This window comes from Verticillium dahliae, genomic scaffold, assembly GCF_000150675.1.
Source record: "Verticillium dahliae VdLs.17 supercont1.6 genomic scaffold, whole genome shotgun sequence".
NCBI lineage: Eukaryota > Fungi > Ascomycota > Sordariomycetes > Glomerellales > Plectosphaerellaceae > Verticillium > Verticillium dahliae.
In genome coordinates, this window is record NW_009276926.1 from 325,791 (window position 1) to 351,693 (window position 25,903).

At 56.4% G+C, this 25,903-nt stretch overlaps 8 protein-coding genes across 8 annotated transcripts; 6 read left to right on the forward strand and 2 right to left on the reverse strand.

The window, feature by feature from the left end:
* Positions 1 to 1,258: 1,258 nt before the first annotated feature.
* On the forward strand, positions 1,259 to 3,905 carry VDAG_03660 (uncharacterized protein; the record flags this gene model as incomplete). Its single annotated transcript, XM_009653744.1, has 4 exons — positions 1,259 to 1,271; positions 1,331 to 1,550; positions 1,638 to 2,733; positions 2,814 to 3,905. 4 exons carry the CDS (start codon positions 1,259 to 1,261, stop codon positions 3,903 to 3,905), a joined length of 2,421 nt encoding a protein of 806 aa, XP_009652039.1.
* Positions 3,906 to 4,154: 249 nt separating this feature from the next.
* VDAG_03661 (catalase-1) lies at positions 4,155 to 6,585 on the reverse strand (the record flags this gene model as incomplete). The annotated part of the gene is made up of 3 exons (XM_009653745.1): positions 4,155 to 5,909; positions 6,061 to 6,255; positions 6,313 to 6,585. The coding sequence occupies 3 exons, from the start codon at positions 6,583 to 6,585 to the stop codon at positions 4,155 to 4,157; spliced, it is 2,223 nt and encodes a 740-aa protein (XP_009652040.1).
* Positions 6,586 to 7,842: 1,257 nt separating this feature from the next.
* VDAG_03662 (xylulose-5-phosphate phosphoketolase) lies at positions 7,843 to 10,526 on the forward strand (the record flags this gene model as incomplete). Its single annotated transcript, XM_009653746.1, has 6 exons — positions 7,843 to 8,080; positions 8,128 to 8,518; positions 8,574 to 8,883; positions 8,939 to 9,509; positions 9,561 to 9,875; positions 9,931 to 10,526. 6 exons carry the CDS (start codon positions 7,843 to 7,845, stop codon positions 10,524 to 10,526), a joined length of 2,421 nt encoding a protein of 806 aa, XP_009652041.1.
* A 372-nt stretch (positions 10,527 to 10,898) lies between these two features.
* Positions 10,899 to 12,043, reverse strand: VDAG_03663 (uncharacterized protein; the record flags this gene model as incomplete). Its single annotated transcript, XM_009653747.1, has 2 exons — positions 10,899 to 11,308; positions 11,398 to 12,043. The coding sequence occupies 2 exons, from the start codon at positions 12,041 to 12,043 to the stop codon at positions 10,899 to 10,901; spliced, it is 1,056 nt and encodes a 351-aa protein (XP_009652042.1).
* A 2,271-nt stretch (positions 12,044 to 14,314) lies between these two features.
* Positions 14,315 to 16,545, forward strand: VDAG_03664 (FAD binding domain-containing protein; the record flags this gene model as incomplete). The annotated part of the gene is made up of 3 exons (XM_009653748.1): positions 14,315 to 14,514; positions 15,453 to 15,536; positions 15,660 to 16,545. 3 exons carry the CDS (start codon positions 14,315 to 14,317, stop codon positions 16,543 to 16,545), a joined length of 1,170 nt encoding a protein of 389 aa, XP_009652043.1.
* A 1,439-nt stretch (positions 16,546 to 17,984) lies between these two features.
* Positions 17,985 to 19,040, forward strand: VDAG_03665 (tetrahydroxynaphthalene reductase; the record flags this gene model as incomplete). The annotated part of the gene is made up of 3 exons (XM_009653749.1): positions 17,985 to 18,171; positions 18,227 to 18,697; positions 18,775 to 19,040. The coding sequence occupies exons 1-3, from the start codon at positions 18,060 to 18,062 to the stop codon at positions 19,038 to 19,040; spliced, it is 849 nt and encodes a 282-aa protein (XP_009652044.1). The 5' UTR covers positions 17,985 to 18,059.
* A 2,739-nt stretch (positions 19,041 to 21,779) lies between these two features.
* Positions 21,780 to 24,021, forward strand: VDAG_03666 (urea active transporter; the record flags this gene model as incomplete). Its single annotated transcript, XM_009653750.1, has 4 exons — positions 21,780 to 21,811; positions 21,875 to 22,087; positions 22,141 to 22,770; positions 22,827 to 24,021. 4 exons carry the CDS (start codon positions 21,780 to 21,782, stop codon positions 24,019 to 24,021), a joined length of 2,070 nt encoding a protein of 689 aa, XP_009652045.1.
* Positions 24,022 to 24,418: 397 nt separating this feature from the next.
* On the forward strand, positions 24,419 to 25,806 carry VDAG_03667 (cysteine synthase B; the record flags this gene model as incomplete). Its single annotated transcript, XM_009653751.1, has 2 exons — positions 24,419 to 24,631; positions 25,201 to 25,806. 2 exons carry the CDS (start codon positions 24,419 to 24,421, stop codon positions 25,804 to 25,806), a joined length of 819 nt encoding a protein of 272 aa, XP_009652046.1.
* Between the last annotated feature and the right edge of the window lie 97 nt (positions 25,807 to 25,903).

The following is a 25,903-nucleotide window of genomic DNA, read 5'->3' on the forward strand; positions in this document are numbered from 1 at the left end:
TTGCGGGAGCCGCGCCGAGTACCTAGTTCAAGGAAACTTCGCGCTTCGCACGCCGTTTATTTGGTCGACTCCACAGCAGAGCGTGGAGATTCCAGCCAGAACGACCTTGTCCTTTGGGTCCTCGGTGTTTCTGAGCATGACTGTTTTACCAGCAATGAGACTGAGTCTTTGTCAAAGAGGAGAGAAATGTTCGCATGTAGAATCTTGCACACCCTTCTGGGCAACAAACAAACGTCGGAACGACGACGCGAAGAGGCAAACCAAACCAGGCATCATGCCACCTCGCCCGAAGGTTGTCGTCAGATTTGCCGCCGCATTATTTATCGACCCAACATGGTGGCACATCTTTTGGCGTCTTACCTTGTTGAGACAGCGGAGAGAGCATATCCGTACTCGGTATAGGCTTAGCGTCTTATGCTAGGCCAAGCTCCGTTGCCAACCAGCCGCCTCCCGTGCAGCCTGCATGCAGGGTAAAGGCTGGTTCTTTTGGAGTTGTGCATCGGCGACGCGGGCCTCGCGATTTTGGACGGCGTGGGCTTATTCTGCTCAGGTGACGAGTCTTGAGAGGAGGCTAAGTCTGCAGGACTGAACCTCTGCCGCATCATCTCCGCTCTAGGCGGCTTAGTCCGAGGCACACACCCCCGAGGCTCCTCGGCGGAAGCATGCAAGGTTTCTCGACAACGGTTTGTGGCTGCAGTTCAGGGTTCTCAATTCTTCACACGAGGCCACTGCCAGGCTTCCCCTCACGACGGAAACAAAGCTCGACCAGCGGGACGCATCGCTGCCATCTTCTCCGCACCTCAGGGGTTGTCGGCTATCCGAACCGTACCATCTCTCATGTACCCCAGATTCCCCACCGTCACCCCTCAATTTTCAAAGTTATGCCGAACCAGAGCTAGAGAGGAGGCCAGGGACCTAGCAGACACTGTCGAATAAAGTCATTCGACGCGCTTGTCCCCTGGTGTGGTACACAGATCTTCCCCCATCTTCCCCCTCCTTTTCTTCATCTTTGAGACCGACTCTCAGCGTCATGTGAAGCACTCGACTCCCCTTCGACCGAGCCACCTCCCCCTGCAAAAGATGGGGACACTGCCCTGATACGTCCTTTTCAGTCTCATCTTTTGGTTTTCAACTCTCAAGTCAGCTCAGTTGGGAGCCCTCATTCGGTCGTTCGCCTTCCCTTTGGACGCTTCACTCAGCCATTGTAACTTCGTCATTCATGATACGATATCTCCACTTGTGACAAAACGGCGACGACATGTATCACAACTGTAGGCTTTAAATGCCCTTCGATTTGAGTCTCGTTCCTCTGACACAGATCCACACGCAGTTCAGGTCGAGGGAGGTCTTCAGCCTGCGTCAGCCAGCCAGTTGGGCGGTCTTGATGCCTCAGACACCAAGACAGTCAAGGTCTCCAAAGCCTGCGCCGAATGCAAGCGGCGGAAGATTCGCTGCGACGGACAGCACCCGTGCCGACAGTGTATCTCGACACGGGTGCCCAAGAAGTGCTTCTACGACAAGCACCGACCCCGAGTCGTGCCATCGAGGAAGTATGTGATCCCCCTCCAAATCTTACTGAGCGGGTCGTCTATTGTCGATCGTGGCGCCCCGCAGTTGCTGACACGAGCCTGTCGCAGAGTTCTTGAGAATCTGTCACAGTCACTGGAAGAATGCCGATCCGTCATCAATCGTCTCTTCCCGAACCAGGAAATTTTTGAGCTTCTACCACTGACGCGAGAAGAGCTCTTGGAACTGTTGCGACATCCGACGAAACCTCATGACGAGGCGGCGCTGCCATCTCCGCCTGCCAATCCCTCACCGCTAGAGGATGACGAGGAATCACTCGACCAGGAGTTAGAGCCTGGTGCTGCCGAGCTTGAGCAGATGCCGACCAAGGACTCGGAATGGGATGAAGAGCGACGCGAACACGAGCCCATCCCCGTCGAGTCGGACGACGTCAACGCCCTGTCACTGACAATGGACAAGCGCGCATCGTACCTGGGGGCCTCGTCCGTCAAGGCGGTTCTCATGGTGATGCTCAAGCTCAAACCGCAGCTCAGAAATGCCCTCGCCACGCCTCGCAACATGGCGGCTGCCACAGGTGCCATCGCCGTTCAACCCGAAGCCATGCGCCGCGCCTCAGCCGTCGAGTCAAAACCAGCAGCAAAGGTCCCGTGGACGTGGCGCGGACAGACCTTTGTCGACGCCTACTTCAAGCGGGTTCACGCCTTCATTCCCATGCTCGACGAGGCAAGCTTCCGCGCCGACTACTCCCTTGGTCAGCGCGTCGACTCGCCGTGGCTGGCCCTGCTGCATGCTGTGCTGGCCATGGGCAGCATCGCGGCCACCAAGTCGAGCGACCTCCATCACGAACAGCTGTACCAGCAGGCCATGGCTCACCTCACCATTGATTCTTTCGGATCCAGCCGCGTCGAGACGGTCCAGGCTCTGGCCATTATCGGAGGATTTTATCTGCATTATATCAACCGCCCCAACATGGCCAACGCGATTCTCGGAGCCGCCGTCCGCATGGCGAGTGCACTGGGCCTCCACCGAGAATCCCTCGCGCAGGGCCTGTCAGAAACAGACGTACTTGCCGCCGAGATCAGGAGGAGGACATGGTGGTCCCTGTTCTGCCTTGACACATGGGCGACGACGACTATGGGCCGTCCCTCCTTTGGCCGCCGGGGGCCTGGAATCAACATCCGGCCTCCCGAGCTGGGCATCAGTCAGGTATGCCGCCTCGTACTAATCATTCATCCCTGCGCCATGTCATTTTTTTTTTGTTTGCTGATGGGCATCGCTTCAAAAAGGCCGCCGAGTCAGCACAGCATGCCGGCGTGCTCCCCATGATCGAAAACATCAAGTTCTGCCGAATCGCCACGCAGATCCAGGACACCCTCGCCGCGAGCTCGCTGCCCTCGACCGACGACCGCCAGAGCATGGACACGCAGCTCGTGACCTGGTACGAGAGCCTGCCCTGGCTTCTCGGCACGACGCAGCCCTGCGCCGAGCCGCTGTACATTGCCCGCTGCGTCATGAAGTGGCGCTACCAGAACCTCAGGATGCTGCTTCACCGGCCCGTGCTCCTCACCTGGGCCGCGAGCCAGCAGCGGCCGGTGCCGGCGCGGTCGCACCGGCGCGCCTCGCACGCGCCGTCGTCCGTGTCGTCGTCCGCCGACGCAGGGACGTCGCCTGGGTCGGGCGTGCTCAACGACGAGGAGATCCTCGCGTCGATCAGCACGTGCTCTGACATGGCGGCGCAGACGATCGAGGACATCGCGAAGGAGTGGACGCGGAACCAGATGCTGGGCTGGAACGCTGCTTGGTTCTTGTACCAGGCTGCCATGATCCCGCTGCTGCGGCTGTGCTGGCAGCCGGGCAACCCAGAGGCGGGGACGTGGAGAAGCCAGATCGAGACGACACTCGAGATCCTCGACGCCGTCGGTGACTGGTCGCTGACAGCGTGTCGAAGCCGAGAGGTTGTGAGGCGCGTATATGAAGCGAGTTGCCAGAATGAAGAGGTTCAGCCGTCCCTGACGGCAGCGGCTAGATTGATCGGCACCGACACCGTGGCTCAGGGCGACGTGAGTAGCTTATACGGAACAACGGGTGGAATGGGACAGACGGCGGAGGACTTTGACTTCCGCATGTCTCCCATTCGGCTTGACACGGATATGGAGGTCGCTGCTTTCATGGAACAGGATTGGATGTGGGATCTCGACGGTATGTTCTGGGGGCAGCAACCTGGCACAAACCCACAGCAGCAGCAGCAGCAGCAGCAGCAGCAGCAGCATTCGCAACAGCACGGGTCACTTCAGATGCATGATACAAATGTGCTATATGGAGATGGCATGACGGTCATGCCTATGCATTACAATATGGACGACATGAATAACGGCTAGGACGAAACACACGAAGCATTTGAGATTTTAGCGCTGGGGAACGGAGTCTTTACAGTTGACGAGCAGTCTTGTGTATGGTGCGAATGATCAGATACCCTTCAACTCATCTCTTGAATACTTCACGGAACATATACAATGCCTGTACTGGAGAATCGGTACCGTCACGAATATCATATCAGGCAAACCTCTCTGACAAACGTCAGACACTTTGAAAATCTGGGGTATTAGGAAAGTCACTCCAACCGTTATCTAGTAGGCTACCTGGACATTGAGTCCATCGAGCTCACGTGCCCAAGCACGATGCTGCGAAATGGCATAGAAGAACTGCTCGAGGAATCCAGCACCATCCTTCGCAATCTCAACCTTCTCTTTGAGACTGTCAGACTTGACGTCCTTGAGTGTGATGACGCCGTAGTTCTCCTCAACTCCACCCTGCGAGACCTTGATCTCCGGCAGCGCAATGGCAGCATTGACGAGCTCGACGGCCTCGCCCGTGGCAGCGATGGCCTTGAGATGCCCAAACGCCTCGCGGATCCAGTGCATGGCACGACCGCTCTTGCGCAGAGTTCTGAATGACTCCTCACCGCCGGGAATGAAGACGGCGTCGAACATGGTCGACCGCTGGCCCTCAAGGTGGTGCGCCGGCACCACGCCGTTGCCGGGCTTCTTTTCGGCACCAGCAGGGTAGATCTCAGAGCGGCGGGTACCGATGACGAAGGGCAGTGCCGATGCAGCTGTGACGGCGGCCTTGGCGGCGTTGAAGGCTGTGGCATCGTAACCGTCGGCGATGATGATGGCGACGCGGCGCGAGGCGATTGTTGGCGTCGACGGCATGTAATCAAACTGGCTGAGGCCACTGGCCTTCTTGCCGTGGTTCGGACGGCCGGCCTTCTGGGGAATAGGTCCGCCAACCTGCTCGGCGACGGCTTGAGCGAGGCCAAGATCAATGTCGGCAAGGCGCTGAGTGTATCGTTCGTAGACAATGGGATCATCGCAGTGGTCGAGCTCGAAGGAGAAGGCAGCGACCATGTGGTTCTTCTCCACTTGAGACATGCTGTTGTAAAACAACTGAGCCTGATTGTAGTGCTCCTTAAACTTGGCGCTCTTGGTGCGCGCCTTGATGCCGGCTACCTTCTGCTGGTACTCAATGTACGCACCCTCAGCCTTGGCCGCTGGAGGGTTCGCTTCGAAGCGGTTGGGCCAGTAGTTAGCCTTGCCCTTGGTGATGGTATGACGCATTGCGCCATCCCTGTTGTTGCTCATGACGGGGCAGACAGCCTTGTTGATGGGAAGCTCCTGCCAGTTCACGCCAAGGCGCGAGAGCTGGGTGTCAAAGTAGGAGAAGTTTCGGCCTTGCAGAAGGGGGTCATCGGAGAAGCCAATGCCAGGAACAGCATGGCCAGTGGCGAAGGCGACCTGCTCAGTCTCGGGGAAGTACTCGTCGACATTACGGTTGAGCTCGAGCTCTCCGATGTAGCGAATGGGCACATCATCTTCGGGCCAGACCTTCGTGGCATCGAGGATATCGAAGTCAAAATCGTGCTCTCTCGACTCGGGCAGCACCTGAATACCAAACTTCCACCTCGGGTACGCGCCATTCTCAATGGCCTCCATGAGGTCCTTCCGGTGGAAGTCGGGGTCCTGGCCGGCCAACTTGAGGGCCTCGTCCCACACGAGCGAGTGGACGCCAAGCTCAGGTGTCCAGTGGAACTTGACAAAGTGGCGCTCTCCCTTGTCGTTGATGAGGGTGTAGGTGTTGACGCCAAATCCCTGCATCATGCGGTATGAACGAGGAATCGAGCGGTCGCTCATGGTCCACTGCGACATGTGGGTTGCCTCGGTGTGCCTGGCGTCTGTCAGCCTTGAACTATGGGACCATCTAGAAGGGATAAACTTACAGTGCAACAAAATCCCAGTGGTTGTTGTGGGCGGACTGAGCTTGAGGGACCTCATTGTCAGGCTCGGGCTTGCTTGCATGGATGACATCGGTGAATTTGATGGCGTCTGTGGAAGTCCCATTAGCTTTGATCCCTGAGCTGCGATGAAGAAGAAATCACAAACCTTGGATAAAGAAGACAGGGATGTTGTTTCCAACAATATCATGGTTGCCTTCTTGTGTATAAAATTTGATGGCAAATCCTCGAACATCACGAACAGTGTCGGCACTGCCGCGGCTACCGAGGACTGTAGAGAAGCGGACAAAGATGGGTGTCTCGCGCGACGTGTCGGTAAGGAATCCGGCGTGGGTGAGTTCAGGGATGGCCTCCTTCAGGCGAAAGACACCGTGTGCGCCCGCACCCCTTGCGTGAACAACTCTCTCTGGGATCCTCTCGTGATCGAATCGGTGGATCTAGCCAGAGGTTAACGTCCGCTGTGGGAGTGACCTGGGAAAGCAAACTCAACTAACCTTCTCACGAGAAGCGTTATCCTCGAGCAGTCCCGGACCAGTATGGTCGTCGCTAGCAATACGGAGCCAATCATCTGTGTTGTTCTGCTTGACGCCGTAGTCGGTTGTGAGCCGCGAGTCCTGGTCGGGCGTCTTGGAGTGCTCCTCAAGCTGGGCGATCTTGGGGTTGCTGGTGCTGTTGGAACCACCAGTGGCGGTGTGTGCGGATGCCATGATGGATTCTTGTACCCTCTTGAGGCCTTCGGAGAGAGCAGGTTGAGAAGCGTGAGCCATTCTGATATGCCAAGTCTGACCGAAGGAAGGAGTTGCCTGGACTAAGTAGTGCGTGGAAGAACTGATTCTGCAGAGGCTGAGCTATACGGCACCACCTTGGTTCGGCAGGAGCAGCGGCGCGATTAAATGGACAGCCTGAGAAGTGTCACAGAGAACGACAGACACAAGGTTGACGTCAATGATTCTCTGGGACCGCGTCCCAGTAGGCATCCTCATGCCTCGTTTGATGCGGCATCGATGCTTCGAGGGTGGAGATTGGTAACAGCAACATTGTGATTCGACACGGAGATGTGGCTCTTTCCAATGACAGAAAACTATGTCATCCGAACGTGGGACACGGCAGTTGCAGGATGGTAGGCTGTCGAGCATCGAGATCGCAATGCTGATGTCACGAATGGGTGTTTGCAATGGTGTGCATGGCATTTCGTCGAGGGTGGACAAGTGAAGAGGGGCCGGACCCGGGGCGTTTGGTCCGAAGGTTCCATACCGCGCCCTGTGTTCATGTACCTAGGAAGCTACACCGACGCACACCGAGTCAATTTGCCATGCAGCAGGAGCATCCTGCCCGAGTTATCAAGGTACCCTATTGCCTAGGACGGACAGTCGTTAAGTGGTGCGCGGGCCTGAACCTCCAGCGCGCATCAGCGCTAGTCCAACCGAGGCTTAGTGAGGGGCACCGCTGCATCATTCCCTGTAGCTTTCCCACGTTGTCTACCATCTCCACGATCATGGTTGAGGTGCATCCCACACAACCAGGCCACCGCCGTCATGGCTCGATCATCTGGGCACAGGGCCCTCACGTTGTGGGGTTCCCTTTCCATCCCGATCTCGTCGACAGACCTCCACCTGCAACCTTTGACTGCTAAGCACGGAGTATAGAGCGTGCTTGTCCTGACTGGCTGTGAGAGCTCGAAAAAACCCCTCCAGCCTGCTCTCTGTCCCTCCACATCGACGTCATCGCTGTTCAACCTCCCCTCATTATCAACAACTGGAACCATGACCGTTCCTGCCTGACTGGGTATCTTGCTTCCGAGGAAGCCGTTTCTCCATGCCGAAGAACCGTGTTGCTCCATTTCACCAGCAGTGTGTTCTTGAAGATCATTCACCCAAGCATCAAATCCCACCCTGCCACCGGTCCATCTACCGAAATTCACCATTGACAGACACAATTTCAAGACAAACTGGGTAGGCGTTCGTTTATTGCAAGTGGCCAATCAGTCCTTCAACAATCAGTCGCCCACATCATCGCGATTCACAATGCCAGGAGAGGTCATTGACCGTCCCAATCCATCGGCGCTGCCCTCACAGCTGCCTGACGAGGTCCTTGACCTTGCAGCCAAGATCCAGAGAAAGCCGCTTGACAAAGATGTAGCGCAATCGCTTGAAGACTTCCAGAATGCCGCCTGCTACATCGCGGCTGCTATGATCTTCCTGAAGGACAATGCCCTCCTCGAGTCAGACCTCACGTTCGACCATGTCAAGCCACGACTCCTCGGTAAGGTCCTTCCGCCGTTTTCCCTCAAATGGTACTGATACCTCAAGGTCACTGGGGGACGTGTCCCGGCCTCATTCTGGTCTGGTCACACCTCAACCTCTTGATCCGCAACCACGATCTCGAGATGATTTATGTCATCGGTCCCGGCCATGGAGCGCCTGCCGCCCTGGCCTCTCTCTGGCTCGAGGGCTCCCTTGAGCGTTTCTATCCCGAGCAATATCCCGTCAACAAGGAGGGTCTCTCGAATCTCATCAGCGGGTTTTCTGTGCCTGGAGGCTTTCCCAGCCACATCAATTCGGAGACGCCCGGTTCCATCCACGAGGGCGGCGAGCTCGGCTATGCTCTGGGGGTATCCTTTGGTGCCGTCATGGACAACCCTGACCTGATTGTTACCTGCGTGGTGGGAGATGGTGAGGCCGAGAGCGGACCTACTGCAGCGTAAGTTTTTCTCGGGGGCCACATTGATTTGCAATGTGAAAGCTAACTTGAGCAGCGCCTGGCACGCTATCAAGTACATCGACCCAAAGGAGTCTGGCGCCGTCATCCCCATCCTCCACGTAAACGGCTTCAAAATTAGCGAGCGCACCATCTTTGGCTGCATGGACGACAAGGAGATTGTTTCGCTGTTCAGTGGGTACGGCTACCAGGTCTACATTGTCCAGGACCTCGCCAATATCAACGAAGACCTCGCAAACGCACTGGTGTGGGCGCTTTCTGAGATCAAGAAGATCCAAAAGGCTGCGCGGTCTGGAGAGCCAATTTCTAAGCCCCGATGGCCCATGCTGGTGATGAGGACCCCGAAGGTAGGAACTCCCATCTCAAAGATTTATCAGAGTCGCAACTTGCTCACAGTTCCAGGGCTGGAGCGGACCCAAAAAGGTCGACGGCAAGATTGTCGAAGGATCTTTCAACTCGCACCAGGTTCCTTTGAAGAAGGCCAAAACGGACGAGAGCCATCTCCGCAATCTCAAGGAGTGGCTGTCGCACTACAAGATCAACGATCTCTTAACCGACGGAAAGCCGAACCATACCATCCTCGACATTCTCCCCAAGACGGACGCGAAGAAACTTGGTCAGTTCAAGCCAACACATGAGCCTTATATCGGCCTAGATCTTCCTGACTGGAGGTCATTTGGCGTTGAACGCGGTCACCAGAACAGCGAGATGGAGGCGACGGCCAAGTTCCTTGACCGAGTCATCCAAGACAACCCGCACACCTTCCGCATGTTCTCGCCCGATGAGCTGGAAAGCAACAAGTTTGGAGCTGTTCTCGAGCATACGGGGCGCAACTTCCAGTGGGACGAGTTTTCGAGAAACAAGGGGGGGCGCGTCATTGAGATTCTGTCGGAGCACTGCTGCCAGGGCTTCATGCAGGGCTACACGCTCACAGGACGAGTCGCTCTGTTTCCCAGCTATGAATCGTTCTTAGGTATGTGAACACTCGTATTTCTGCGTTCAAGTATTATTAATACGTTCAAAGGAATCGTCCATACGATGATGGTTCAGTACGCCAAGTTCAGCAAGATCGCTCAGTCGCTCGACTGGCGCGGCGACCTAGCATCGATCAACTACATCGAAACGAGCACCTGGGCGCGCCAGGAGCACAACGGCTTCTCCCACCAGAACCCCTCGTTCATCGGAGCCGTCCTGAACATCAAGGCCGAGGCCGCAAGAGCGAGTGCCACCAAGACTTTATTCATTGGGACCGTCACTAACAAGACCCCAGGTCTATCTGCCCCCCGACGCCAACTGCTTCCTAAGCACAGTCCACCACTGTCTGAAGTCGAAAAACTACGTAAACCTAATGATCGGCTCCAAGCAGCCCACTACAACCTTCCTCTCTCCCGAAGACGCCGATAAGCATTGCCAGGCCGGCGCCTCCATCTGGCCTTTCGCCTCAACCCCGCTCGCCAAGGGCGACCAGCCCGACGTTGTCCTCGTCGGCATCGGCGTCGAGGTGACCTTTGAAGTCGTCAAGGCCGCCGAACTCCTGCGCACGCTGGCCCCGTCGCTCAAGATCCGCGTCGTCAACGTCACGGACCTTATGGTCCTCGTCGCCGAGTCGCGCCACCCGCACTCCCTGACGCGCGACGAGTTCATAGCCATGTTCACCGCCGACAGGCCCGTGTGCTTCAACTACCACGGCTACGCCACCGAGCTGCAGGGCCTGCTTTTCGGCCGGCCAAACATGGACCGCATCAGCATTGAGGGCTATCGCGAGGAGGGCAGCACGACGACGCCGTTTGACATGATGCTCGTCAACTGCGTCAGTCGGTTTGACGTCGCGGCGAGGGCGCTCCGCGGCGGGGCCGCATCCAACGACAAGGTTAAGACGGACCTGGACCGGTTGTTGAAGGAGATCGATGGCCGCGTTGGGACGATTCGGGACTTTATCAACAATGAGGGCAAAGGTCAGCTTTCTTCGCCGTATGCACGCACTCTGTGAGCGCTGAACTAATTGGAGGCAGATCCGGATGATATCTACGACTCGCCGAACTTTGACGACGAGGCGAAATGAGTAATGACATGAACGAAGGCTGTAAGATGGTGCAACTAGAGAGAATTACTGGGTGGCTTGCGCCGTCAGATTCGGAAGTTGCACACGTACTAGGACGAGGTCAAATGCCCCAAACATGAATGAAATGACATCCTCCCGAACCCATCGGACAAGCGAGACGCACATGTTCTCCTCGGAAGAATGAAAATACCTGCCATACGGCAGGTGGGTGATTACAGTTGGTATCAAGCTAATTCCCCCCAATTCTAAGCAATTAAATATCCACCGCTCCATTATCGTTGTCATGTTATCGTTGTCATGTTACCTCGTCGTCCACCGCCCCGGACTCCCCGGCGCCTCCACCCCCCTTGACGAATGCCACCCTGGTGACCCCAGCGGCGGCGACGGCGACGACGAAACCTGCGTGTTCGGCGGCGCTTCATCAGCCGGCAGTTCAACGACGGGCGCCTGCCTCTCAATGCCGTCAATCTCCGACACGGTGTTCAGATTCGACTCGATGCCGCCAGACAAGGCAGACACGCCGGATACAACACTAATGTGGCGCGAATGCGTATGCTCGACATCTTTGTGCTGGCTATAGGGCGAGTAGGTCCGAGACGTCGAGGTCGGCGAATGCATATGATGCGCATCCTGGAACTGTCCCTCTGGCGAGCCGGGTGTCGAGTCGTATGAGGGCGGTATTGCTGTTGTTGCGTAGCTGAGGTGAGATTCTGGGAGAGGTCAGCACGAGCCGTATTGGCATGTTCTTTTTTTTCCACTGTGATGACAAAAAAGCTAATCGAGATACGATGGGACCTACGTCGAGTCTTATCAAAGGGCGGACTTTGAGATGCCATTTCCGGGCTGAACGTGTGTTGTTCCGTGTGGCCCTCCTCTCGACTCTTCCATGCGCGTCGAAAGCAAGCCCAGATGACGACGGCTAGGATAGCGATCCCTGCGGCGGCGCCGATCGCGATGCCGGCAATGGCACCGCTCGACAGCCTTGACGAGCCGCCGCTCTCGGCCCCGCCGCTTGGGCTCGAAGTCGATGAAGAGGCGGGCGGGGTAGAAGCCGATGTCGTTGTTGCTGGCGACGGCAGGAACGGCAGCCGGTCGTCATCGCTGGGCGACAGGACGGCGGCGATGAGGTGATCCTGCGGGCAGCCCTCGCCGCAAGGGTTGCTGGCGCAGCAGCCCAGGAAGGGCGGCTTGTTGTCCCGGCACGTCCACCAGATGCGAGCCCCGCGGGCATCATCGCAGCTCTGGGCGGGTATGTTGGCGTAGCGGTTGGACGAGAAGGAGGAGACGCGGAGGTCGCTTGTAGGACAGTTGCCGTCATTGTCGCCGCAGGGGTTTGAGTTGCAGCATCCGATGAACTCTGTGGCATCCCCCTCACAGATGTAGAAGTGGCCGCCTTCGGGACAAGAGAGGCCCAGCCCGCCCTTGTCATACTGGTTGTCTGACATGGCAATGGCGTGGGCATGCAATATTTGGCCGAATTGCAGCCAGAGCGAGCCTTGCGCTGGATAGAGCCAGAGAGATGAGCAACCAAATCGTCGGGTCGGCGTTTCAGAGATGTGGAATGAGAGGGGTCAGGATGGTATGTGACCCTCAAAAGGGCAGCTTGACGTTTCCGTTGGGAGTTATGAGGAATACTGGTGGTCGTGGGCCGCAGTGGTAGAGGTCTCAGATGGGAGGGCGGAGGCGATCAGCTTGGGATGAGGTCACGAAAGAGAGACGAAAGAGAGCCGCAGGAGGGGGCCACGGGAAGGGTGCAGCCAATGCTTGTGCATATCCAATATGTCGGTTGGTGGAGGCGAAAGCCAGACAGTTGGGACTAGACGAGCAAAAAGCAGGAAATGTTGAAACGGGTTGCCTGGCTGGCTGGGAAGCGAGGCGGCCTGCGGAAGCAGCGGCTGTTGGGCTGTCGTCAGTTTTGTGTCCAAGAGTAATTGGCGAGCCGACTCGCGATGCTGCTCACTCGTGCATACATGATGCATGTTGGTTGGTGCGCATGGCAAGGCCGCAAGGGACGAGCCCGAGCCAGAGCCGCCACGGTGATGATATGGCCATGAGGGCGCAGGAAGCAAGCGCGGCAGAGGTGTGTGTGGCGGCGGTCTTGTCTGGGTCTGACTGTGCTTACTTGGCGATGACAAGCGAGAGTTCAGAAGAAGGAAAAGGATTGTACAACGTGATGAGAGTCTAGCAGCGGTGAGTTGGTAAGGAAATTGTGCGGTGTTGGGGCGGAGTGCAACCTTTGGGGAGTCGTGATGAGGCGAGACGAGGAGGTGTGGACCGTGTGGGAGCATGGGAAGGTGTGGGAGTGGGGGGAAGGCACTGCCGGCCGGCGGTGATCGACGCCGTCAGTTGGCTCTTGCCCGTTGGTGTGCTGTGGCTGAGACTTGTCACCCACGATCAGCAGCCGCATTCCAGTTCAGCTTGAGTCTATCATTAGATTTTTCCCACCAAAAGTCATTCCGAACCCAACTTCCAAGTCCGAGGCTGTGAGATTTGCCCTTGTTGGATTCAGGCATGCATGGTGGCTTCCAATATTCTAGAGACTGATGATGATGAGTCTCTTGGCCTTGGCGGAGCTCTTTCCCATGAACCTCACAGACCACATATCTACTCAATTTCCAAGGCTTTCATCCTTTTCTTCCATTTCTTTTCAGCTGGCGGGTTGGTGCTGAGTAGTTCCTTTCCGTAACACCTAGAGCAGAGCTACTGATTCTTTATAGTTCAACCCCCGGGTCGCAGTACTGTCATCAAGAGCTTGGTCGGCCCTACGGCTCAAAGGGAAACACGGCTGCAATCGGATCAAGTCAACCGAACAGTGCTGAGCACACATAGAGAGGCACTACAGTTGATGTTCTTCCGGACGAGGCTGCAAAGGCGGAAACAATGCCCATGATGCGATTGCACGAGACTGCGAGCCCGTTGCCCGTCGTTCGGTGGGACGAGGGCAAGACCTCGACCGTGTATGCATATAGAGTGCTGCAGTATAGGTACGTTGATGCAGCAAGCTGGCCACAGCCAGTAGATGGTAAGAAAATCTCTTCACGGACCACGTAGTACTGGCACAGCTGATTCCCACGTTTTGAACCTGCGTCTTGACGCCAGTGAAGCCAAAGAAGGGGGCCATGCCGCTGGCGGCTCCGATCACCATGGTGTACTTGCGGCCGGATCGAGGCACTCCCGCCAGGTAGCTTTCAACGACAGCACAAGGTTGGCATCCTCTTAGTCGTTTCCAGATTGCCCTTACCGAATAACATGGGCCCAAGGATGTTTCTATGGGGTTCTTCAGCGAACTGGCCAAGGGAGCTTTTGTCGTGCTTAGTGGACTCCATTTTGCGAGACCCGAGAGTACCTTATCGAGCTATAAGCCGCACAATGGATAACTCGGCATGTTCACCTATTCCCGCTTCAGCATAGCACGGGTTGAATAGCTCGATAACTGCGTAAGTACTTCTACCGGGCGCAAGCGACGAGCTCCTCTGCTAGCGAGCGGTCCACCTGGGGTCGCGAGGTTGACCTTGTGGTCCTCCGTGGCAAATTTGACGAGTTATATGGACCAGCGTGGCAGCTTCTGTCCTTGATCGCCAATCTAAAGCACTACGACTAGTTCTGTGCCAATCCTCTGGACTTTGTTGTTGGTGGAGGAAACGTTGTTCTCTTTCAAGACGCCTCACATCCTCTATCCAGCGCTTTCAAAGCGAAAGCCGCGTTTGCTCTCAAATATGCCCATGTTCTACCTGAAGCTCTGGAATGGGCCTCTGCCCAGCTCCAGCCTAGACTGCGCGCTCAAATTCTTCGATAGTGTGCGGAGGCCGCACTACGCACTCTTCCGCACGATGGATCAGATTGCCAGCAAGAGACACCAGATATCGACGGAGTCAACATCTGTCGAAGAAATCGTCATCGGACAGGTTGACAATGTGTCCAGTCCAGTACATAATTGGATATATCGCTCCGATGTAAGCTGGGAACCCCTGTCCATCGTGATACTCTTCCCAATTAATTATCACCTCAGGCAGATCAGACATTAGCGGATACAATCGTGCACATGAAGCAAGGCACATACATGTTATAAAGTAGAATATGTAACGAGGAGTCGTACTTGACCCTCGTTTTGTGTTTCGCCCTACTGTAGAGAACATGCCGTTCAGGGCAATCTGGGCTCTTCTGTAGTAACATGATGTTCAGCGTGTAAATTATTATGATACTTCAAAAGGCACCTACTATGGCAACATCTTTTTCCACCTTATCCGTGTTGGAAAGAAAAGGCCATGCCAGTATGGTCCAGATGTACAATGTGCACGTTATTGTGAGTCTTCGCCGAGGTTGGTCTAATAAGCTGACTCGTATGACCCCTGTACCAGAATGGCGACATCCGTGAGGGATGTAACGCAATCGTGATAATGGCTCTCACAAGAGCAAGACCAGGTCCTTCATAACTCGGCCAAGCATCACAAGCAAGTAGTGCCAGCACGCCTACTCGTGTTTCAAGGCCACTTCACAGTCATTCATCATTTCGATGAGTCCACTTAGAGTCATCATTGTCGGGGGCGGCCCCTGTGGCATCGTCGCTGCACACGCTCTCTATCGGGCTGGCATCGACTTCATCATTCTAGAAAGACGACAAGACATTTTTGCAGACACTGGAGCAAGTCTTGTTCTGACTCCTCAAAATTTGAGGGTGTTTGGCCAGCTCGGCATCTTGGACAAGCTTATCGATCACGGCGCTCCACTACTTCATCTCTCTCAAAGTTTCGACCCAGCACGCAAAAGCTTCAAGAGAACGCATGCTCTTTCTAGAATACGGGACAAGTGAGTCTTCGATTGGCATGCGACCCTTCGATGTCTAACGCGATATAGCCATGGCTCGGGCTTGATCATCTTCCATCGAGCCGTCATGTTGAGAGCACTGTTCGACGCACTGCCAGATGAAGCCAAAGCCCAGTATTTTGTCAATAAGAGAGTCACGGATATTGACATCTCTCCTTCTGGCACAACTGCACACTGTGACGATGGATCGTTGTACACTGGGTCCCTCATCATTGGTGCTGACGGTGTCCACTCAAGGATTAGCACCATCATACGGGATCTCAGGCTCGACCTTCCGCAGACTGCGGGCGGCCAAGATGCACTTGATTCTGCCGATCATATCACAAGCAACGCAGAGGACACTTTCCCGGCCACTTACAAATGTTTGTGGGGTTCATTCAAGCGAGAGACGGACATTGGCGAGAGTTACGAGATACAGGGTCACAATCGATCAGCCATGTACCTGACAGGCAAAGAAAAGGCCTGGATTTTCTTGTATGAAAAGCTCCCGGTAACAACAGCAGAGAAGATCACATACAGCCCCGAAGATGCAACCGCGTTTGCGCAAAGCTTCAGCGATTGGCACGTTCATGAGAAGCTCAAAATCGGCGACATCATCAATAAACCAAGTTTTGTCTCCGGGATGAATAACCTTCGAGAAGGTGTCGCTGCGGCCGAGACGTGGAGTTTTGCCGGCCGAGTAGCCCTCGTAGGGGATGCGTGCCATCGGTTCACCCCGAACGCTGGGCTTGGACTCAATGCGGGTATCCAAGATGTTGTCTTCTTGGTGAATCATCTTCGCGTCCTTTCTGCGCAAACTCGACATGGCATCTTCGACGACAAGTTGTTTTTGAACACGCTGGAGAGATACCAAGAGGAAAGGCGCGAGCCGGTGGCAAGAGACTACGCTGTGGCGTCACAGTCGACGCGGCTGCAAGCATGGGCGACTTGGCGCGATTATCTGTTGGCACGCTGGTTCTATTCAGTTGAGTTTGTGAAGAACTATCTGACGGATCACGGGACGGCTACCAGCTTCAAAAGTGGACTTGTCTTGGACTTCATTGAATCTGACGAGGTGCTGCATGGCAAGATCCCCTGGGACCATCCACTCGTACGGGGTGCGCTGCCCATCAAGACGAGCTAATGGCATGTATGCACTATCAATGTTGTAGTCGATCTTCGCAGGACAGTTCTTTTGAGGCCAGCTTGACCATTTGCAACTTCATCGAACCTCGCTTTAGGGGCTTCTGACAGCTGACTCCTCCCACAGCAGCCTAACTAATATCAGCAAGCACATCACAAAATTTTGCGCAAGGAGTTTTGTCACACACATGTAGCCCCGGGGTAAATAGAATCAGTTGTTTACTTGACACATATGAGTTGTGACGAAGCGGCCCCTGCGCCCTGCTGTAAACCCCAGGCACAGCACCAGTCACCCACCGTTTCTGTATCCTTTCTGATCCTTGGCCCAACACCTACCACTTGGCTTCCAGTAGACATGAATTAAGGTATAGGAAGGGTATGGGCCATTGGTAAAAGCTGGAGGCGACGGCATCAGTAAAGCCTCCCTAAGTCAGTCGACAAGGTCAAAACGAATGCTCACCAAATCGCCCAACAATCTACATAATATCGCCAACGACAGCCATTGCACATGACCAGGATGCAGCTGAAGTCACACAATCTCGGCCGAAAGCCATGATCCAGCCAAGCGGCTCAGCAGCTCATGCCGCCGAGAACGCCAACTGGGTGGCAGGCTGTTGGCCCGCTTTGCGACCACCTGGACCAGCTCCAAGCTGAACTTCGCGTCGCGCCTCGTTGGGCTTTGGCCCCGAGAACTGTTTTAACCGAATGGTACAGCCCGGCAAGCTCGACAGTTGAGGCAGCATGTCTACCAAAATATGCCGGAATCTGACCGGAAGATTCAACTGGGATGGCCGCACATGATTGTACAGCGGGAACAATTGGCGGTGCAGCCGTCCATGCTACGTTTCTCCATAGACATTTCCGGCCGGTAAGCGTGCGGAGCCCCGTGTCGGGGCCGTTCCCGAAGGACCTACAGGCTTGATTATGCAAAGGGCACGATTGCTCTGCGACCAAGAGAGCAGCTAATTTAGAGAAAGAAAGACGGCTATGTCAATGTTCCAAGTTTAACGATGGCGCGGTGGCGCCGTTGATTTTCTCAACGGCACAGCTCAAGGCCCAACAAGGAAGCATCGACATCTCGACATGACGATGTCCGCCTCACAAAATGTTACCGGACATTCAATACGCGGCCGCCATTGGCCAATTTTTACTTTGTCACTCTGCGCGATGGGCAGTCTGGCGTCAATGTACCTGTTGAGCTGGCTGCTCAGTTGCGCCGTGCGACTCATACTTCACCCGGCGTCGTGGTTTCACGGACGTCCGGTAAGCCCGCATGTGGACCTGCATTCGGGTCCGCGGGCCTTTCCACGGGCATCCGAGCATCTTGACTGTGCTTGGGTTGACAACGACTTGGTGAATCGATACTTAATTCATGGCGTACGGCTCCCTGGGTGCTTCATCAACGCTCATCACATTCGGCAATCTCATCCTCTCTCACCACCTTGACGCATCAGCACCACCATTGCAGGACTTCACCACACGCAACTCTACGACAATACCCCTTTTACCGTAAAGATGCCTGGCGCCACCTCTGCCGTCGAGCCCGGTTTCTACAACCGCATCCCAGGACCCCTGGGACTGGCCTCCGCCTCGCTGGAGGGCAAGGTCGCCCTAGTCACTGGTGCCGGTAAGGCCTCTAGCCTTCGCCAAGCTCAATGAAAAAACCCCCTGACATGAAGTAGGTCGTGGAATAGGGCGCGAAATGGCAATGGAGCTCGGTCGTCGCGGCGCCAAAGTCATCGTGAACTACGCCAACTCCTCAGAGTCAGCCGAGGAGGTCGTACAAGCCATCAAGAAGTCAGGCTCCGATGCCGTCGCGATCAAGGCCAACGTCTCTGTTGTGGATGAGATCGTCTCCCTTTTCGAGCAAGGTGTGAAGACCTGGGGTAAGCTCGACATTGTCTGCTCAAACAGCGGCGTCGTCTCTTTCGGGCACGTCAAGGACGTCACGCCTGAGGAATTCGACCGCGTCTTCAACATCAACACGCGAGGCCAGTTCTTCGTTGCCCGCGAGGCGTACAAGCACCTCGAAGAGGGTGGGCGCCTCATTCTCATGGGCTCCATCACCGGCCAGGCCAAGGCCGTGCCGAAACACGCCGTCTACTCGGGCTCCAAGGGTACTATCGAGACATTTGTCCGCTGCATGGCCATCGGTAGGTTCCTGCTGTGCCCGCCTTTTATCCATTCGTGCATCTTTTCAAGTGTACTCAGCAGATACTGACTCGGGTAGATTTTGGCGACAAGAAGATCACCGTCAACGCCGTCGCGCCTGGTGGCATCAAGACAGACATGTACCACGCCGTCTGTCGTGAATACATCCCCGGCGGAGCCACCCTTTCCGATGACGAAGTCGACGAATACGCCGCCGGCTGGTCCCCAGTTCACCGTGTCGGTCTGCCCATCGACATCGCTCGCGTTGTTTGCTTCCTCGCTTCGCAGGACGGCGCCTGGATCAACGGCAAGGTCCTCGGCATTGACGGTGCCGCTTGCATGTAAGAAGGCACCGTGGACAAGCTTGCTGTCAGTAGAATATGATATGATAGATTTCATTTGAAGCAAATATCGCTTCAGATCAAAATTGGGCATTGTGACCTATCGTTGTGAGAATTTTGAAGAATCATGCCGATGTGCCCGGTAACGAAGGTAGATCACCGCCACACACCAGCTTTGCAGTTTATCAAGTCGCAGTTGATCCCCATACCAAAGCCCAAAAAACTCCTCGGAAGCTTCCTATTGCAGTTGGAGTGTGCCATGACCGCAGGAAATCCATCCAAGGTCGATTGCATCGGTCATTGCTCACTTGCCAGCGACAATAAGCCAGTAGCAGAATGGACTTTATTATTCTGCAACATAAGCGATGCGACATGGCTAGCGATGGTCGTGGGGCAAAAATGCAGGGCTCAGGGAGTTTTGGTACTGCAGCATTGTGGATGCGTAGACAGTATCATGCGGAACAGAGCAGGGCGGAAAAGACACCTCAAAACATACGCCGGCGAGGACACGGGCGTCGGTAAAGACGCTAGACCTCTGCGAATTTCGACGAGCAGATCTGAACGAGAAACATCATAATAAAGGTACCGGCCTCAGACCCGGATTATTCATGGGCTTGGCCCGTACCAGCATGCAATTCAAAACTTCGGGCATGGCACGTTGTGTAAGCCATCTTCTTCTTTTTCATCAGCGACCAGTCTCCAACGACCGAAGTGCTTTCCAACATGTATGCCAGTTCCATCGTGGCCCCGACGGGCCGGATCGACGTGTGGCCGGCGGGCGCGAAGCAGGTAATGGGTGGGGATGTGGATTGTATGGGGGTCGCCAGCTTGAACATTTTCAGCTCTTCTTGGCATTCTGAACGGTATTTCGGGCTGCAGGGCACGAGGTACGAAATACCACTTTGAGCTTAATACATGTAGTTGGGGGACGGCTGGTAGGGCTAGACTTGCACGGCAGGACAAGATGAGACTTATGTGATTGAGGCGCCGGCAGCGTGGGACTGCGGGGGATGAGGCGTCTCCAACATGTAAGTACATTGCGTGTAAGATGGCTGGGGGCAAGAGTCGCGAGATGCCAAGCTGGGCCAGCTGTTGGGTTGCTACTGATGGGTGTCGGGTTGATGAGAATGAGCTTGTGGTAGGGCTCAAGCGCCATGTTGCCAAGGCGCCGGCGGCCACGGTATCTAAAGTGCACCCTAGCTGTCTCCTGCAGGATGGGTAGACGTGTTTCACGCCGCGCACATGTGCCGAAGATTACGACAGACCATGTCGACGCATGTCTGGTGAGACCTTGTTTGATGGAGGTCGAGCGAGAAGGCTCGGCAGACTTGACACTTAGAGATGGCAGGGGGTTGAAGATCGTGGGGGATGCTGACTAACATGGGAGAGCCCCACACTGGAAAAACCCACTTCCGGCTGTGAGGAATCGAATTGACAATTTGTATGCTCTGTCCTGTCAGATGCCCAGATGCCCTGAACCATCAGAACTCCTCTCCTTCACCTCGTTGCCCGAGATCTTCCGTTCATCAAAAGCCACCCAAAGAACTTGACACGGCGATGAGACTCATACAAATGCATCTTCCAATGGCGGCTACGCTTCAAAGGAGGAGCACAGTCAGTCCCATTCCAATTCGAGTGCTCCCCCCAGATATCAGGTCGGGGAGACTGACGTGATGCGTCCACAGGCACAAACTCCAAGAAAACCGTTGATTGGATCATGATAAGACTACGGCTCCTCTCCCAATCGAACATCTTGGCAGTTCTGCATAGGGCCTATCACAAACGCCGTAGCCGCTCTTGGCGCTGCTATCATCTCTGCCGTCGATTGACCTCGGGTCCACAATGAACGACTGTCCCAGCATCGCGTCTTTTCTGCGGGCGCCCTGGGTCAGGGGTCGCTGTTGTCGAATCAGGAGCCTTCGACACTTATGCTCATCGACTGTATGCCCGCCGGGCGCGGAGCACCTTGTCATCGCCATTACCATCACCGAACGACACACCACGCCGCATCGATCTCGCATGCCCGCTCTCCGGCACCGGTTTCGCTCCACGCTAGGTGGCGTGAGCTGGACCGCCCTCGCCCTGCCTGTGCCAATGGCACCAAATGTGAAGGAAGGGCGATCGTCTCCCTCTGCTTCTCTCGTGTCTGGCCTCCAGCTATGCGTCTGCAGCCGCTCTAGGCCTGACCAAGGTGCAGGAGGGGCAGACACCCAGACGAGGCCCAAGGCTTGTTTCCGGACCCTGGCCTCCCCACGAGCCTACCACGTTATTTATCCCATTGAATGACCTTATCTGAGAAAATCCCTTCCTCGTCAGGACAGCCACGCCAGGCGCGACGCCGAAAGGCCCTTGTCCTCCCAGCCGTCTGTCCTGCCCATCCTCGTGGTAATTACCAGCTTTTTCCGGGCTCGGAGCAGCGTCGTCAGCCAATGACCAAGCCGTACCAGATCAATCGGCGCCGTCTGGGGGGCCGTGTTCCACCAGAAGCAATGCGCCGCCGGCCGACTCTGATTTTCTCTAGCTACGAGATATGAAGAGAATATATATCGCCCAGATGTCCGTCGACGGAGTTGAGATGGGGCACTTTATCAGTAGTATATCCATCTCGACACCGAGCCTGTACTTCGGAAATTTTGCGACGACGGTGTTCCATCTGGCCTGATCTTTGTTGGTCGTGGTATTCGCACACCTCTAACAACTCTACTCGAAAAGCACCGAGCTTGAGCTCGCCTCGTGCGCAGCCATGTCGAGTCCGATCCTTCACCAGGGCGTAGGGTATGCTCGCTTCCCACTCACCCGGCATGGCCACTGCTGAGTTCTGAAATTGACATTTTCTAGCTACGGCCTGATCGTCGGCCTCAGTGTCCTTTTTGCCGGCTTCATGATTGTCATTACCTGGTCTCTCAAGCGCTACAACTCTGAGCGTCAAACTTCTGAAATGTTCACGACGGCTGGCCGTACCCTCAAGTCTGGTCTCGTTGCTTCGTCCGTCTTGTCCACCTGGACATGGGCAGCAACCCTGCTGCAAAGTTCTGGTGTCGCCTACCGATAGTGAGTTTTCCCATAGTCTTTGTGTGCCTTGTCCGAAGCTGACATGCTGTCAGTGGTGTCTCCGGTCCCTTTTGGTACGCCGCCGGTGCCACCGTCCAGATCATCCTGTTTGCGACTCTCGCCATCGAACTCAAGCGCAAGGCGCCCAACGCGCACACCTTCCTCGAAGTCGTCCGAGCCCGCTATGGACCTGTTACCCACTTTGTCTTTATCGCCTTCTGCTGCTTCACCAACATTCTCGTCACGGCCATGCTGCTGACGGGCGGTGCTGCCGTCATTGAGAACCTGACGGGGGCCCCGACTGCTGCCACCGTCTTCATCTTCCCCCTCGGTGTCGTTGTGTACACGCTTTTCGGCGGTATCAAGGCCACCTTCATCACCGACTACGTCAACGCGCTCGTCATCCTGGTTAGCATCTTCATCTTTGCGTTCGTCGTGTACGCGACCAACGGCATCCTGGGTTCGCCCGGTGCCGTGTGGGACATTCTGCAGGAGATCTCCAAGGAGCGACCCATCAGCGGCAACGCCGGCGGCAGCTACCTGACCATGCGCTCACAGGGTGGCGCTGAGTTCTTCGTCATCAACATTGTCGGCAACTTTGGCACCGTCTTCCTTGACAACGGTTACTACAACAAGGCCATCTCTGCTTCGCCTGTTGACGCTCTTCCCGGCTACGTTATGGGGTAGGTCTCCGCTCGTCAATTCATTCGTGAGCAGGGCTTTACTAACAATCTTTCAGCGGCCTCAGCTGGTTTGCGGTCCCCTGGCTGACAGCCACCACCATGGGTCTCGCCGGTCTCGCGCTCGAGCGCTACGACGTCTGGCCCACCTACCCCAACCGCCTCACCGACGCCGAGGTCACCGCCGGCCTCGTCCTTCCCAGCGCCGCCGTTGCTCTGCTCGGAAAGGGCGGTGCCATCGCCACACTGCTGCTCGCCTTCATGGCTATCATGAGCACGTATTCGTCCGAGCTGATCGCCATCTCGTCCATCTATTCGTACGACATTTACAAGACGTACATCAACCCTGCGGCCACTGGCAAGCAGATTATGCGCATGAACTACATCGGCATGACCGTCTTTGCTCTCTTCATGGGCGCCTTCTCCACGGCCCTCTACTACATTGGCATCTCCATGGGCTACCTCTACGTCCTCATGGGCGTCATCATCTCGTCGGCCGTCATCCCCGCGACACTCACTCTCCTCTGGGACGGCCAGTCGTGGGCGGCCGCCACATTTTCGCCAATCCTCGGCCTCATCTGCTCGCTCGTCGGCTGGCTCGTCACGACGCAGGTCACCTCGGGCGAGATCACGGTGGCGACGTCGGGCGCCAACACGCCCATGCTCGTCGGCAACGTCATTGCCCTCCTCTCGCCCCTCGTCTTCATCCCGTTGCTGACCTACATGCCGCCGTTTAAGCCCCAACACTACGACTGGCAGTCGATGCTCAACATTCGCCAGGGCAGCGACGAGGAGGACGAGGCGCTCGACGCCGAGACGGCGCCCCACGAGCACGCCGTCGAGAACGCGGCGGCCGCGGCGGCGGCCGCCGAGGAGGAGCGGGCCAAGCTCGACAAGTCGGCCAAGTTTGCGCGCTGGCTCTGCGTCGGGCTGACGCTCGCGTTCCTCGTGCTCTGGCCGATGCCCCTCTTCGGCACGGCGTACGTCTTCAGCCGCAAGTTCTTCACCGGCTGGGTCGTCGTCGGCATCCTGTGGCTGTTTGTGTCGTCGGGCATCGTCGTGTTCCTGCCGCTGTTCGAGTCGCGCCGCACCATTGCCCGCACGTCCAAGTCCATGTTCCGCGACCTCATGGGCCTCGGGCGTCGCGGCAGGGGCGGCGCCGAGGTTGTCGTGCAGGGCAGGCACATGGCGGGCGACGTGACGCCGCCGGTGAGCGAGGGCGAGATGACGGAGAAGGCGGGCGGGAAGCAGTAGGCTGTGGGCGTGCTGTGACAGACGTTGATGTTTTTGAGCAAGAGATACCTTTATGTTTAGACGGAGAATTCATGACGATTCTACATCTGAGTGCTTCATATTCGCTGCTCGTGAGGAGATGCTAAGCTTCGGGGGGCTATGGATCAAGATGGACAGAGACAGAGCATGGGTCAGGATAACTGTAAAGAGCACCATGAATGACGGCAAGGCATGCCGTGATGCCTTTCTCAGTGGAATGGATTCGATACCGAGGCATCATCCGTTGATACCTTTGAGGTATCTAGTTGACAAAGACGTCCGGCATCGGGAAAGCTGCTCGTCTTACCTAAGCCATGGACAGGGCACCTCATCTCGGCAGAGGCAGGCAGACGATGTTGGAGAGGGACCTCGCCTCACCATGGCTTCCTTCCCATTCCATTGCCCCTTCGACTGGGAAATCCGCAGTCCTCACGATGCTGCGCCGTGCAACCCCAAGAACTCTCGCGAGCATCCCTCGTCGCTCGTGCACCGTGCTGCCTCAGCCATGGACCCGCAGCATCAACACATTGCAGCCGCCATCGACCAGTCCTCCGACGCGCCAATGACGCGACGAGACGACTCCCTTCGCCACGTATAAGATCAACGCCATCTCCACCCAGAGAACGGCCACATCTGCCTCGCCAGGCAGACCCGCGAGCAGCTGGCGGCGAAGCCCATCTTGCGCAAGGGCCGCGGCCTCTAGGTCACGGCGGGGGTCGTGAGCTTGAGTACGGCGGGCTTCTTTCGGTACACGGCAGAAAGTATCAGCACTCACAGGCTTCTACGGCGGACTTCTACGGCGGACTTCTTTCGACAGACCTTCATGTCTGCCATGATTTGCAACCCACCCATCAGGCATCAGGGTAGACTAGCAGATGCTACGGCACACCACAGCACCGCGGGTACTGGCGGCTTTGGCGGGGTATCCTCATCCTCATCCTCATCCTCAGATCAGCGGCTTTCGGCTTTGAAGCAAATTTGCGTCTTGTCTGCATGAACCGCGTGAGGTGACGTGACGGGATTCGCCATGGCCCGCCACGAGCCCGCTACAGGCGACTGTGCCCCGCCTTGGACCCTTCCCTTACATCAACCCACCTTTCCTTCAAACCCGACTTTGGACTTTACACTTCTGGTCTTGATCTTCTACTTTGTCCCCTCAAGCTAACATCTGTCACACATTCGGAAATCTCTCACACGAACATGGCTGACGTCAAGGCTGTTCCCGCGGCACGCGTTGCCGTCACGGCGCAGTCTGCCACCGAGCTGATCGGCAACACGCCCCTCGTTCGCCTCAACAAGATCCCCCAGAGCCTCGGCCTCGAGTGCGACGTCTACGCCAAGGTCGAGCTCTTCAACACGGGCGGCAGTGTCAAGGACAGGATAGCCCTGCGCATGATTGAGGAGGCCGAGAAGAGCGGCCGCATCAAGCCTGGCGACACCCTCATCGAGCCCACGAGCGGCAACACGGGCATCGGCCTGGCCCTCGTCGGCGCCATCAAGGGCTACAAGACCATCATCATCCCTGCCCGAGAAGATGTCGGCCGAGAAGGGTGTCCGTCCTCAAGGCGCTCGGTGCCAACCATCATCCGCACCCCGACCCAGGCTGCCTTGGGACGCCCCCGAGTCGCACATTGGCGTCGCCCCGCCGCCTCCAGAAGGAGATCCCCAACGCCCACATCCTCGACCAGTAACCCAACGTCGACAACCCCCTCGCGCACGAGTTGGGCACTGCCGAGGAGATCTGGGCGCAGACCGGCGGCAACCTGACGGCCGTCGTCGCCGGCGCCGGCACGGGCGGCACCATTACGGGCATTGCGCGCCGGCATCCGCAAGCACAGCAAGACGGTCAAGATTATCGCCGCCG